The sequence below is a fragment of the Populus trichocarpa genome, chromosome 1 (genome assembly GCF_000002775.5).
Source record: "Populus trichocarpa isolate Nisqually-1 chromosome 1, P.trichocarpa_v4.1, whole genome shotgun sequence".
Classification (NCBI taxonomy): Eukaryota; Viridiplantae; Streptophyta; class Magnoliopsida; order Malpighiales; family Salicaceae; genus Populus; species Populus trichocarpa.
The window spans coordinates 39704122-39717859 of NC_037285.2; the positions used below are offsets into that span (position 1 = coordinate 39704122).

A 13738-nucleotide genomic window follows, 5' to 3' on the forward strand; every position below is an offset into this window, starting at 1 on the left:
GTCCTTAGCCAAAATAGGTTTTGAATAGGTTGAATGGGTCGCGATTGGCCCCTTAGTCAAATAACACATATTGAACAAACTTTAACATAGTTGAATTTAAACCCGGACCATCCAATGGTCTACAACATGGAGCAACCATGACAAAAAAAGAAGAAGAAGCAAAGGAACCATGCTAGCATGTTGTTTTGTTTACAATTCAATTTTTATTTTTTCATCCTAAAAAAAACATTGACAAATAATTAAATAAATATTTTTAGTATATTTTTATGCATATAAATTTTGATTAATTTTATTGAATACATTGATCAATGCATATTTTAGATTTGTTTTATCTTCCACGTAGAATTTAACACTATCCATGCTTTGTTTTGTTCTTTTTTTCCCTGCACGCAACGTAGCATGGACTAGTACATTTGCCTGTGCTCCGTTGCGGGCCAAATTATTTTTTTTTCTAAACTTAAAAAAAAATATTGAGTATGTAGAATTTTTTGACAGTATTATTAAATCCAATCAAGTAGTTCAATCTTGAAACCTCCCAACCCGGCTCCTTACCTAACTCGAGTTTCAAATTAAACTGCGTGAGAGTTGATCTAAAATGAATTATTCAATTTAATGAGTTGAAAGATAACTTGAATGACCGGTAAAAATATAACATAACTTTTTTAAAAAAATTTAAGATGACAATTTGTTTTTTTATTGAGACGATGTCAAATTAGATCGATCTCAGTCACCCTGCGTCCTGTGTCATGGACTTCAATAGGTTTACTAACTTTATTATTTTTGTAAATAATTTTTATTTAATTTTATGATAACATTAGATGCTTTCAAAGTCGAGTATCAATCCTAAAAAAGATATTTATTTGAAATCGTGATAATCGTATAGAAAATAAAAATAAATAAATTATGAATTCCATTTCTCAACTAATCCAATACTAAATAAGAATGAAATAAAAAACAATTAAAAAAAATTAAAAGACCAAAAACTAAAAAAAAAATTGTATCATGTTTGACGAGTAAACCAACTAAACCCGTGAATTAGATAACCCGGGTCAACGCATCAAACCTGTAAACTAGGTAATGGACTCCATTGACATTAATAACTTATTTTTTCTAAACTATTATTTATTTAACTATATGATAAGAAAAATAGACTGTTGCAAAATTGAGTGTCAAACCAATACTGAAATTTTTTTTAAGACTAAAATAATCTCATAAAAAAATAAAATTGAAAAAAATAAATTTATTAAAAAAAAGGGTTAAACTTGCCACACAATAAATTTTAAATCTTACTTGGCGATTAAATTTTAACATCATAGTCTAGATTAAATTTTAAAATATATTTAGATTGAAAAATTATTAAGTCCAAACATTCTCTCACGACTATCATGTTACCAAACAGAGGTGAAAAAAAAAAGAAGCAAAACTGTACTATTCCTTTTGGGGGAGAGAGAGAGAGAGAGAGGATAGGGAATGACAATCCCAACAAACCCATAATAGTAGCAGCAGTTACAGATGACATATCAGAATCCATAGTCTCTCTCTCTCTCACAAACAAACAAAGTAACAACAACTTTAGCTGCTTAAGTCATCTTACGTTAGCAGCTGTCCTTCCTCTCCATTTTTAACGTTCCTCCCTTTCAACTCTCTCTCTTCTTCTCCCCCTCTATTGAGTAAGAGGGAACATTCTCAAAAAAAAAAAAAAAAAAGAAAGAAAAAAAACAAACAAATAAAAAAGCCAAATGTTCTTCTCTCGCATTTTCACCTCCCACTGCCAAAAACCCTAACTTTATTTCGCTCTCTCTCTCTCTCTCTTTACGTTCTCTCACTGCAGAATAAATAAATAAATAAATAGAACTAACAACTTTGATCACTCATTCCTCTTTTTTTTTTTCCTTTCCATTTCGGCTTAATATGTATCATCTCTGTCAGAATTCATCATCATCTTCATCATCATCATCGTATCCCTTTAATCTCTCTCTATAAGCTTATTACATTTCTATACATTTTCCTCTTCCTATCTGATCTTGCCTCTATTTCTCTTTCTCTTTCCTTTTCACTGATAGAAATAAAAAAAAAACTTGGTTGGATTTTATGCTCAGTAGTGTTTCTTGATTTCCAATAAATAAATAAAGTTAAGGTCTTTCTGGTTTCTGGGTTTTTTAGCATCTATCCATGGCTGCGGTTGCTGAGATTACCAGTGAGGCTGCAGTGGCTTCCAACAACACCACCACCGCCGCCAACAAAAATGATAACAACAATAATTTGGACTCAGAAACAAAGCCAGCATCAGAATCTGAATTCACTGTCCAAAAGCTTGTGGATATGTTCACCAAGCTGAATCCCTTGGCTAAGGAGTTTTTCCCATCGTCTTATAGTAAAAATAATCCAAACGAACTTCATTTCAACAATTTTGCAGTCCCTGTTAAGCAATCGGCCAATGACAACTTCCCTAAAAGGGTACTCTTTTTTTTTTTTTGTCTGATCGTTTCCATTTTGATCTTGCATTTCTGTTTTTTATATTTTTTTAATTGGTTCTATTTAGTTTTGATTGGTGTTTGGTCAATTCTTCTTCTTCTTCTTCTTCTTTCTGTGTTATTTGGGTTTTGTTTGTGTTTTTGACAAATGGGTTTTTTGGATTCTGCCAGATTTTGGAGTTCCCTATTTTTTGTACTCTTTGAGGTTATATATCTATCTATCAAATTTTGAATTTGATGACTGATCCATTTGTTTTCGGCTATAAAAATTATGTTGTTGATTTCTAAAATTAGCTAACAATTTGTTGTAATGTTATCGTTGGATTGAATATCATAACTGCCATTATGATTTCAACGATAACTGGGGTTTTAGGTTTTTATATATATTTTTTTTGTTAATCATTGGTCAATATGATTTTAGCTGGGTATGATAGAAGGGCTTTGTTATCTTAATCAGATCCTAAATTAATATGGTTGGTTGAATTAGAAGATAGGTTTCCCCATTTTACGTCTTAATTCGATTTTGTAGTTCTTACCGTGTATTAATCCTTCTTTATAATATTAATTTATATGTTATGAAGCGGGTTTCTGATATATGGTATGTTGTCTTTGAGTTAATTCGATTTTATAATATTAATTCGATTTTGTAGTTCTTACCGTGCATTTTTTTTTCTTAACCGTCGGTAGGATCACTCTGCATGTTTTTAGTTCTAAGCTGCTCGGCCTTTCATTCAACCGGGGATAGTTTTTTTCCCTCTTTTTTCTGCGTGTTTTTTTTTTATTAAAGTTTTAAGATTTTGGCAATTTCAGCAAACATTTCTTTTTCGGAATTAATATGGCAACGCCACTGGAAAACTATGAGAGAAGCTTTTGTGTCATGCTACTCTTTTTTATCTGTTCTTTTTCTTGGTTATGTTTGCTGAAATCTTACTTGTGTTTTTACAGAAAAGAAATAACTTTAACCAGGGGAGGAGGAAGTTGAATGGGAGAGCTTATAGAGCCCAACAAGAAGACAGTATTAGACGAACAGTATATGTTTCTGACATTGATCAACATGTATGTTTCTGAGTTCCATAGCAAAAGTTTTACGCTACGTTGATGCATCGATTTTTATAGCTAGTGGTTTTGCTCTTCTGTTCTGAGTTTAGAGAAACTGGTTCACAATTTAGGTAACTGAAGAGCGGCTTGCTGGCTTATTTAGTGGTTGTGGACAAGTAAGTTACGATCCTCATTAATATTAATTCGTTATTTGGCAGTTTCTACTACAAGGATAATTCTGAATCTCGGTTATCCATGTTAGTACATCATGCGTTTTTTTTATTTTTTTATTTTTTTTAATTTTATTATCATGATGGCCCTGTTTCACTTCAAAATGATCTTTTCCCCCCCAGCGAAGTGGATTTCATTTCCTTATTCATTAGTTGTGTTTAGTTCATCCTAAAGAACTAGAACTTGGAATATGTGCTCGCTTGATATTTTGCTCGTATGTTGTGTGTTTTTCCTTTGATCAATTGGTTCCTGTAGTTTTTCCACAGTTTATGATCATTATTTTTTCCTGTTTCTCAACAATATTGATGTCATTCTAATGAACAAGGATGAAGACATGCCAAATTCTCAGATATGGTGTCCTTACTTTAGTTTGGAAATTCTTAGAGTTTCGTTCATTTGTTTTCAATAAGAATTTGTTCAATTCAAGTACCATTGCTGTGTTTTCTGGAGACCACTAATTCTTTGGACCATACCATGAAAGTTCTATGGAAGGCAAATCTAAAGTTTGCCTTGAGGTTGCCCTTGATGTGAGGTACAAATTGCTGTTAGGTGTAAGTTGCCATTTGGCACTAAATCACAAGGAGCATACTTTATGTGCCCTAATCCAGTTGAATCATACCATTTTAACCTCAACTCATAGTGTTGCTGCACATTTTTCTTTCTCTTTTATATTTTTCCTTTCTAAAAAAAATTGAATTATGCACAACTTATGGGATAACTTTCCTTTCTTTTATTGATGGTGGGAGTGAGTAGAGTTTGATCAAGGTTCATGGAAGGACTTTAACTTTTCCAATTTAGCTTCTATTAATCCTACTAATAATATTTAAGGGCTCTCGGTCGGCGCGCAAACTGAAAGAAAAAACACAAGTTAGCACACCCACAGTTAATTGTTTGGGAGTGTGATAATAGTTGCTTTTCATCTAGAAATGCATTAAAATAATATTTTTTTATTTTTTAAAAATCATTTTGACATCAGCACATCAAAACGATTTGAAAACATTTAAAAAAATTAAATTTAAGCAAAAAAAAAATTTTTTTTTTTTGAATTTTTGTGGAACGCGGTTTGTACCGCGTTCTCAAACAGTCTCTTAGTTGCATATACTCATAATTGGTTTCAGATTTTGCATTTGAGTATAATTTTTAATAAAAAAAATATTTTTTATGTTGTTACTTTACCAATTCAATATATTTGTTTTATTATTTGGTCGTGTCGGATTCTTAGAATTACTGTTGATAGTTTCACACATTTGTTAAATCCTATTGGACTTAATAAAATTCAAGCTAGTTGTGGTAGTATGGCGATGTTTTCACTAGGAGATTTATGTTTTCCTTCTTGATCTTCATCTGGTATGTAGTTTTCATAATGGATGCTATTTATGGAACTGGCCTCGTGTGTTTCTGTTATTGACATATTTCTTTTCTTCTCACTGTTTTAACTTCTGCTAGAGAGTTGCAGTTCATGTTATCAGTTCTATATTGCTGGTTTTATTACATTATAATGACTTTATGTTGCATAAGAGCTTGTGAAGTTTTTGTCTTCTCATAGTTTAAAAGATTTGTAGTTTCAATGGATCTCTGCTATCATCTTTCTATCATACAATATAGTTTCCATACAAACATGATGGCAAGCATTTTTATCTCTCCAGAGGTTATAGGTGTATTATGTGCATGTACAGATATGCGCACATAATCAATTTGTGGTGAGTGTTTTAGTACTGTCTTGTATTTCATTATTTGTCAATTTGTGCCTCCACTTTTTTCTTTTTGTTTTCATCCATAATATGTTGGGTCCATGCTATTACCAATGGTTAAAAGTTCCCTTTTTATTTATTTTATCTCACATGCAAACTTAGACCATATTTTGAAGGATGTTTACAAGTCAGGTTCCACATTTACTTGTATTGAAGAATGAAGAAGTGACCTAAATTCTCAGCCTGGGCTATAAATAACAAGATAGCCTATGATTATCTACCATTTGTGTAACAGACAAAACTGGTTGAAATTTCTTATAACCCCTGAACCAACTTAATGATTGATGATTTACTTGTTTTGTTACTGCTTTCTTGTAATTGTTCAGTAGATGGTTTCCCTTTCACATTTTGCCATTCATTAACTTTGCTTTCACACAAGAGCCACCTTTTTTTAATGCTTAAAATTCAGATAAATTATAAATTAGTCCTTGTAGTTTTGAGAAATGAATTAATTAGTCCCCCCCTTTTCAAAAACTAATTATTTAATACTTTTCATCCATTTTATGTTCTTTTCCAATTTTAAAAAATCATAAAAGGAAAAAAATAAATAGATATTATGGAAATATTGATAAGAAAAGAAGACAATTTTTGAAATAAATTAATATTAAATTAAGCATGGTCATCACTGGCCAATAGACTAAATAATTAGGTTTTGATACATGGGGGACTAATTAATTTGTTTCTCAAAACTAGAGGGACTAATTTATAATTTACTCTTAAAGATTCACATTAGAATTATTAATTAGATTTTATGAGCTACTATCTATTGGTTCTCGTAGTTCATGAGATATTTGGTTGTTTGCATATAAATTGAGGTAACCTGAAAAAATGGTTCAAAATTTGCAAGATGATAGATTTTCACAATTCCAAAGACTCATAACCAACCAGTGCTTGCGTCCTAGTTGCTGCACTGCAGCTCCTTGAGTCCTTTAGCCACAATTTTCCTCCTTCCATGTGTTTTATGGTGTTTATAACTTTAACTATACCCTTGTGCTTTTGTCTTGAGACTTTGCCTTTATGGGCATATCAAAAGGAAATACATTACCTTGCCCCTTTTTGTTCAAGCTGCATGCCCCTTTTTTCATGAGCATGGTTTTTGCTATCTCATCAGTATTTATATGTTGGATTGAAGGTTGTTGATTGCCGGGTTTGTGGTGATCCGCATTCAGTTCTTCGTTTTGCATTTGTGGAGTTTGCTGATGAGCGTGAGTGAACAGCTGCCTGCAATCATTTAACATATGTATTTGTATTTGCACAATCTATATGTAATTATAAGTATTTCTTACATGAGAAGTTGGATTTATTTCAACAGAAGGAGCAAGAGCAGCTTTAAACCTCGGTGGGACAATGCTAGGATACTATCCAGTCAGAGTGCTACCTTCAAAAACTGCTATCCTTCCAGTGAATCCTACATTCCTCCCTAGGGTATGAATGAATTTTATTTTGTCCCTTTTAACTTGTGTTAATTTCTGCATGATAGTGCTATTTTAGCAAGTGCACAAGTTTTGATGCTTGAGAGGGGGCTTTCTTGATGATACCAACATTTTTACTAACTGCAGTCTGAAGATGAACGGGAGATGTGCACTAGGACAGTCTATTGTACCAACATCGATAAAAAGGTAACACCTCCTCCTTGCATTAAAAAGATTGATGAACCTTTGAGTCTATTGGCATCATGGGCTCAACTGTCTTCTGATATTTGCCATTGTACTGTTATGCTTGCTGATTTAGTTCACAACTTCACTCCTATTTAAATTCTTCCAGTTAATGAAGTTCATTGTAAATGCAGGTTTCTCAAGTTGAAGTCAAGAATTTCTTTGAATCAATATGTGGTGAGGTGAGCATAGCACCAAAACATCTCCACCCTCCCCCTTCAGACGAGTGAATGCCAAGAGTTCTTCATTGAGTGACCCAACTCTTTCTCTTGTCTTGTTTTATTGACAGGTTACTCGCTTGAGACTTTTAGGGGATCAGGTGCATTCAACTCGTATAGCATTTGTTGAATTTGCTATGGTAAGCTATGATGTTGATGTTATTGAAAATTCTTGAAATTGCATCAAGTTTATGAAATTGATGGCTAGTGTGGTCACACACACACACACACACACACACTCTTATGTAACAAAAGCAACATACTGGAAGCATGTTCGGCTTTTAATTTTGCTGGTTTGCACAAACTTTCCTTAATGAACAAAATTATTCTTTCATCTGTGTTTTTCACACACAACAATAGCTGACATAGTGTAAACATGTCTGTCTTTTCTTGGTACTGGTTTGAATGACCTGCCATTGGTTTTGTTTTTATGTTTTTCTTTATTTTTAAATTGAGGAGTTTTGGGGGCAGGGAGTATGGGAGCTATCTTGACTATTTTGATTTCAATTTTCTCTTATGGATTTTTGTTTTACCTATTTGGAGATATAAGTAGTCATTCTTCAACTCTGTATCATGGTTAGACTTAATGTAGTGAGAATAAACTTCTCGTGTTAAGAATAGGGTTCATATACTTTTCCACATAATATGCATCCTATCACACCATTTTACCCTTTTAGTGTCCTGTTTGTTGATGGCAGAGGCTGTGTGTATGCTATCTTGGGCAACTTGGAAGTACAATTGTTGTGATCGGTGGTTATTGAGCGGGATGCATGGAAATTTCATGGAAATTTTATATATATTTTTAGTATCCTATTGGATCTTGTATTTCCTTATGTTCATGTAGGATACACTTCTAGGACCTGCCCATGGATGTGGGAGAGGTAGTACTGACACTAAGTGCTGAATAAATTGTGACTATATTGAATGCATATTTGTTGCACTGCATCACATTTCATGGAACTTTAGGAGTATTTTTAGAATTTCAAGGTTTTCAAATCTTTTGAATTTCATACGAGTTTAGGAGAGTAATCTTGGGATTTAACAGACAAATGATATTTAAAATTTGATTATTTAAGATTTTGATCTATTAGGATTTTTGATCATGTCTAGTGATAAGTTTCCCAAGTTTTTGGGTTTGTAAGTGCAGTCTTGGCTCAATAACCTGAACTTGCTACAAAATTATTTAAAGGATCTTAACAGTGCATTAAAGGTGAAAATTTTAAAAGGGCTATTCTCGTATTTTAAAAGCTGGACCAACTAAAGTTTTAAATTTTATTGAGACCCTCACCTCCTTAACTCTTTGACCAAATACCTCCACTAACCTGTCTCACTATTGTGAATTGCTGTGTATCCTTTCTTTTCATGTCATATGTTCCTTCATGTAGGTTCAGCTTCTCTCTCTCTCTCTCTCTCTCTCTATACACAACAATAACCATGAACTTGGCAAAAAAATTTTGAACTCTAAATATTAAAAAATCTTATTGACTGGACTTACTAAAGATTTGAATTTTATTGACTCACACTCATTTTCTCTCCCACTTTTCTAACACCTCCTTCCTCCATTTACTTTGTGAACACATACCTTCACCAACTTTTTCTCTCTATTGTGAATTGCTGTCATGCTGTGTGTCCTTTCCTTGCTTGTTAGATTTTCGTTCTTGTAGGTTCAGCCTTTGTATGTTTGCGTGTTGCACGTTTACTTGCACGTGAGAGCAAAAATCATGCCCTGTATCTATAAAATATCATTTTCATGGATGCAATGAGAGAGTATTGTACAAGTTTTAGTGTGAATTTATTTCCAAGGTTGTTTAAGCTATTCAATTTGACAAAGGTGATTAATGATTCATTATGAAGAAAGTGGAACCTAGCATACCTCTAAAAGTTTGGTGTTGAACTAGATTTAATATCAGATAGTTGTTTAAGACAGGGAAATTGATAGGACTGGAGATGGTATAAGATAGCAACAGTAATCTCTATATAAGCTGCACTAGTACGTACTATACCCTATATTCTTCTTCTTCTTCTTCTTACGATGGAGCTATTAATCATGTGCTTACATTCTCAGAAAAAGCAAAAAAAAAAAAAGAAAAAAAGAAAAAGAAAAAAAAGCATTGCTTACCACTGATGTTGATTGTAATAGCTGTATTGCATCTTGCCGGCAACTGTATCGATTTATGTGCATGGTATTTTTACATGTAAATTAATCATCATAATGTTTAATATAGACAGCAAAGATGAAACATTTAGCTGTGATGCTCCCAGTTGATTTCATTTAATCATGCAAACAACTGCCATTCCTTTCCTTTTGCAATCTTGCTCTTTTCTGATTCTTTTGATTTTGTAAACAGGCAGAAAGTGCCATCGTTGCACTGAATTGCAGTGGGATGGCCCTGGGATCCCAGCCTGTCAGGTATATTGTCACTGAACTTGAATTGAATTTTCTTTTTAGAGGATTTGAACTAAGCCAATGCAACACATCTAAAGTATTTGAGTTTTTTTAGGGTAAGTCCTTCAAAGACTCCCGTGAGGCCGCGAGTTACTCGCCCAGCAATGCATTAACTAATCACAAGAGTCTAAGACCCTTGGATAGAATTCAGTTATTTCCTAGTTGAGAGGAACTCTGTCGTGCTGAAGGGATGGTGAAACTTTCTCTTGTTTCAGTGTTTCCATCTTTTCCATCGCAACCGAACTTTTAATGTGACTGAAACATATTGTTGCCTGCTTCAAATTGAAGTTTTTACAAGACTGTCTCAGTCTCCAAGGACCTTTTACCTTAATTCCATCCCTTTGTTTAAACCATTTCATCTGCTTTCTTAATTTTACCATCAATTGCATCTGTTATGATCGCGGTTCGCATATAACTTGATCAGGTAATTTCTTTAAATAAATTTTTAGTGCATTTTGCAGCAGTAATTGGGTGCCCCATCCTTGTAGTTGTGGAGGGGGCATTAATTCAGAAAAAAAGCTAACGTTTCAAGCAACCATGAATGATGCGGCACCTTCCTGACTACAACACTCAAATATTATTAGGGTTTACAAGTCATAGCCAGATCCGAGGGGTTAGGAAATGAGGGAATTGGTGATGGGTGACGATTAGGATGTGTTTACTGAGTATTTGGAATCTTGAAAAAAGGAAAAACAAAGCTCTTAGAAGTCACTCCTAGGCTTCACGATTCACACCTTGGATAAAATGGAGCACGCTTTTACCATAAATTCAGATTCCTAGATCGGATGTTCTAAAGGAGGTCCACCATAGCTTGTGCCAGGTAATCCCGAAAGAGTTGATTGGTCAATCTGAGAAAATTACAAAACTACCCCTTATCATACCACCGTAATTATTCTCTAATAACTAGCAGAGCAATGTGATCCAAGTTAACCCCGACTGGGAGGAGTTAAATGATATTTTTAATAGTAATAAATGTTATATTTTATAGTGTTTTTTATTTAAAAATATATTGAGATAATATTTTTTTATATTTTTAATATTAATACATTAAAATAATGAAAGATATTTAATTTAAAGTAAAGAAAAATTTAAAATTTCAACCATAGAGTCAAATACCTCATTATGTTTTTCATAAAGATTGAGATCGAGGCTTTAAAAAATTTCTGAGAAGCGATCTATGGCCATAAAGATTGTCATGGCTTGGCTTTAATTTGTTCTTGACAATCCAATACTAGGGCTTTAGACAAGGCTACCGTGGAATGAGAAACAGAGACCGGAATTCTGGCTCTTTCTGCTAGCCAATTAGCAAGTTTAGCAGAGTCTCCATCTTCATGGAGGCAGGCCCTCTCCTGTGTATTTCTCGTATATCTAACCTGGTCATGAATAGAATAGTCAGAAGCAAAGTCAATAACTTTAACATAGGTGTTCTTTTGGAGAGTCTTTGTTGAGATTTGTACATCTAGCGTAACTTTTATATCCATAGTAATAAGTAGAAACAACATTTTGCTAAAATTCTCAATGAGTTTGTATTCGACTCATCATGCGTCACATGTCGTTAAGCTTGGAGCCTAGAAAATGATATTTGACTATATTTGTTGCTTTTTTTTAGATTAATGTGGGTGTCTGGAGCAGCTTACGCGTATCTACCCTGAAGTTAACGACTATATAAGTCTTTAGTGGTCGTAAAATTTGTTAAACTTGAATTGATGATCTCTAGGGAGCAAAATATTTGTTGCTTTCTTACTCAAAGTCTTCATTGACTAGGAATTGATGTGTTCTTGCACATTTATAACTTCATTAATCGCTAGTGTAGAAAGTTATTTTAGTCTCATAGCATGCTGGTTTAAACTTACAGCTTGCTTACATTTTCTCTCTCGTTAGTCTTGCTTTTTTCCATGTTATTTTTGCATTTTAACTCACCGACTATTCTCTATTTTATTCTCTATCAACATTTTGAATTGGTTTTTCATTCTCCACGTTGATATATAGTTTAGGTTTAGTGAAGTATTAATATTGGCCATACTCTGTACGCTTTAAACAAGTGTCCCAACCATTAGGCTTCTTCAATGCCATTGTCATTGCCCTTTTCTTTTTCTAGGAATATAGGACTAATTAGAAGTTATATGATTTGCATAAAAAGTTTGAGATTATCCTGAATTCTAGACAATGTTGAATCTTTTAAGGCTAAATGGGTTAAACCTTTCTTAAATTTTAAGTCATATATAAACGGGTCCTTCAGCTAAAAAATTTAGAATGGACCTCCTACATCTTTATCTTGTTTAAAATTGAGTCATTTTATTAGATTTTGTAGGGTTTCATTCATTAATTATAGGGTTTTTGCACATAAAAGTGATGTGACTTGGGCACAAATTGATCTAAATCCTTGACTTATTGACTTATTTTTGAATTCTTAGATGATTTTGACTTTTAAATTGAAAAATTTAAATCTAATATAAATATCCATAATTATAATATTTTTTAAAAAATTATATATGAGTCACATGACTTTCATATGAAAAAAATCATTAATTAATTGATGAAACTCAAAATCTAATAGAAAGACCCAATCTAAAATGGGTTAAAGTTATATATATATAAAGTCTTTTTCTTGTTTACTACCTGTTAACAAATGATCTGATAATACTTTGCAAACACTAATTAGAAACCAAATAAATAGAAAACACACAAAAATTAAATGCACAAGATATTTAGTTACGAAGGGAAAACCTTTTGAATAACTCTTCAAAAGATAAAAAAAAACCTTTCAAAATAGATAACTTTTCACTAGTTTGAAAAATTACAAGAGGAGTATCTCTGATCACAAACCCTTTGTGTCTATACTACCTTACTTGTTGAGATAGTGAACTACATCATGTCTCCTATCGTAGTAACTTGCCAGTATACCTGATGATCTTCAAACTATTGTCATCCTAACTAGAACATCCAATTGTTAACAATTCACATAAGAACTCCTTATAGGAATCTGCAGGCTCTTCAACTCTTCAGGGACCAATTATAATCAAGAATTTCCTACACATTCATCGTGTGTCAAGAATATATGTTGCGTAACTTTGTGTAAACTCCTTAGTTGATTGGCACACTTACTTCAATATAATTCCTACTTTTATGTTATGAAACTCTCGTTTAAAGCACCTTTTTCTTCAGACTTAACCCTCCTTATATACATGTCTTATGTGATAAGGATAAAGATAATCTTCAAGCTTCCTAGTCTGTTACATTGATAACATATGTGTTTTACAAAAACACTGATAAAATTATTTTTGGATAACCTTTTCTTTTCTATCTGAACTTATCTCACTATCACAATCTTTAGATTTACCGACAGAATTTTCCGTCGGTATTTGTACTATCATTCTGTTGGTAATTAATTTACCAACAAAATCACCGACGGAAATGATTATCCGTAGGTCGGTAATTCTTTTTCTGTCGGTAAGTTCGTTGGTAATAAAAAAATATTATTACTGATGGATTTACTAACGGAAAAGGCACGCAAAAAAAATTATTCACTTCATTCCGTCGGTATTTCCCTCGGAAAAAACCGTGTGTAATTCCGTCGGTAATTATTTAAAAATATTTTTAAAAAATCCATTTTACAAAACTATAAAATAATTAAATTAATATAATCAACACTCTATAATACTCAAAACACTTGAAAAAAAGAAGAAAAAAATCCTACAACAATATTCATACAATTATTAAGAACAAAAACAATTAAAAATAAAATAAAATAACAAATATAGTGAAAAAAAACATGAAAAAAAAATCTTACCTTAATGTGGTTGCAAGTGAAGCTGAGAAGAGAAAAAAAAATAAAATTGTAAAGTATATTAATTAAAAAAAACTAAGAAGAAAAAAAAAGAAAATGAGAAGAATACATATCTGAGCATGGAGGAGAAGAGAAGGA

At 32.5% G+C, this 13738-nt stretch overlaps 1 protein-coding gene across 2 annotated transcripts; it reads left to right on the forward strand.

Moving 5' to 3' along the window:
• Nucleotides 1-1611: 1611 nt before the first annotated feature.
• Nucleotides 1612-10166, forward strand: LOC18095398 (polyadenylate-binding protein-interacting protein 9). 2 transcript variants are annotated; one of them, XM_006369982.3, is made up of 10 exons: nucleotides 1665-2457; nucleotides 3420-3530; nucleotides 3644-3688; nucleotides 6627-6699; nucleotides 6807-6919; nucleotides 7054-7113; nucleotides 7284-7331; nucleotides 7439-7507; nucleotides 9716-9777; nucleotides 9869-10166. In XM_006369982.3, the coding sequence occupies exons 1-10, from the start codon at nucleotides 2173-2175 to the stop codon at nucleotides 9924-9926; spliced, it is 924 nt and encodes a 307-aa protein (XP_006370044.3). In that variant the 5' UTR covers nucleotides 1665-2172; the 3' UTR covers nucleotides 9927-10166. The 2 variants fall into 2 exon arrangements, with proteins under 2 accessions (XP_052304094.1, XP_006370044.3); XM_052448134.1 differs by lacking the exons at nucleotides 9716-9777; nucleotides 9869-10166 and adding an exon at nucleotides 8066-8312 and having other exon boundaries at nucleotides 1612-2457.
• Nucleotides 10167-13738: the final 3572 nt, after the last annotated feature.

What these genes read in the sequence shown, in the direction of transcription:
- LOC18095398 (XM_006369982.3), top strand. Translation starts at nt 2,173, where the DNA reads ATGGCTGCGGTTGCTGAGATTACCAGTGAGGCTGCAGTGGCTTCCAAC. An exon ending in TTTCTGACATTGATCAACAT is followed by an intron (nt 3,531 to 3,643) that starts GTATGTTTCTGA and finishes TTCACAATTTAG; the next exon opens with GTAACTGAAGAGCGGCTTGC. An exon ending in GTACCAACATCGATAAAAAG is followed by an intron (nt 7,114 to 7,283) that starts GTAACACCTCCT and finishes TTGTAAATGCAG; the next exon opens with GTTTCTCAAGTTGAAGTCAA.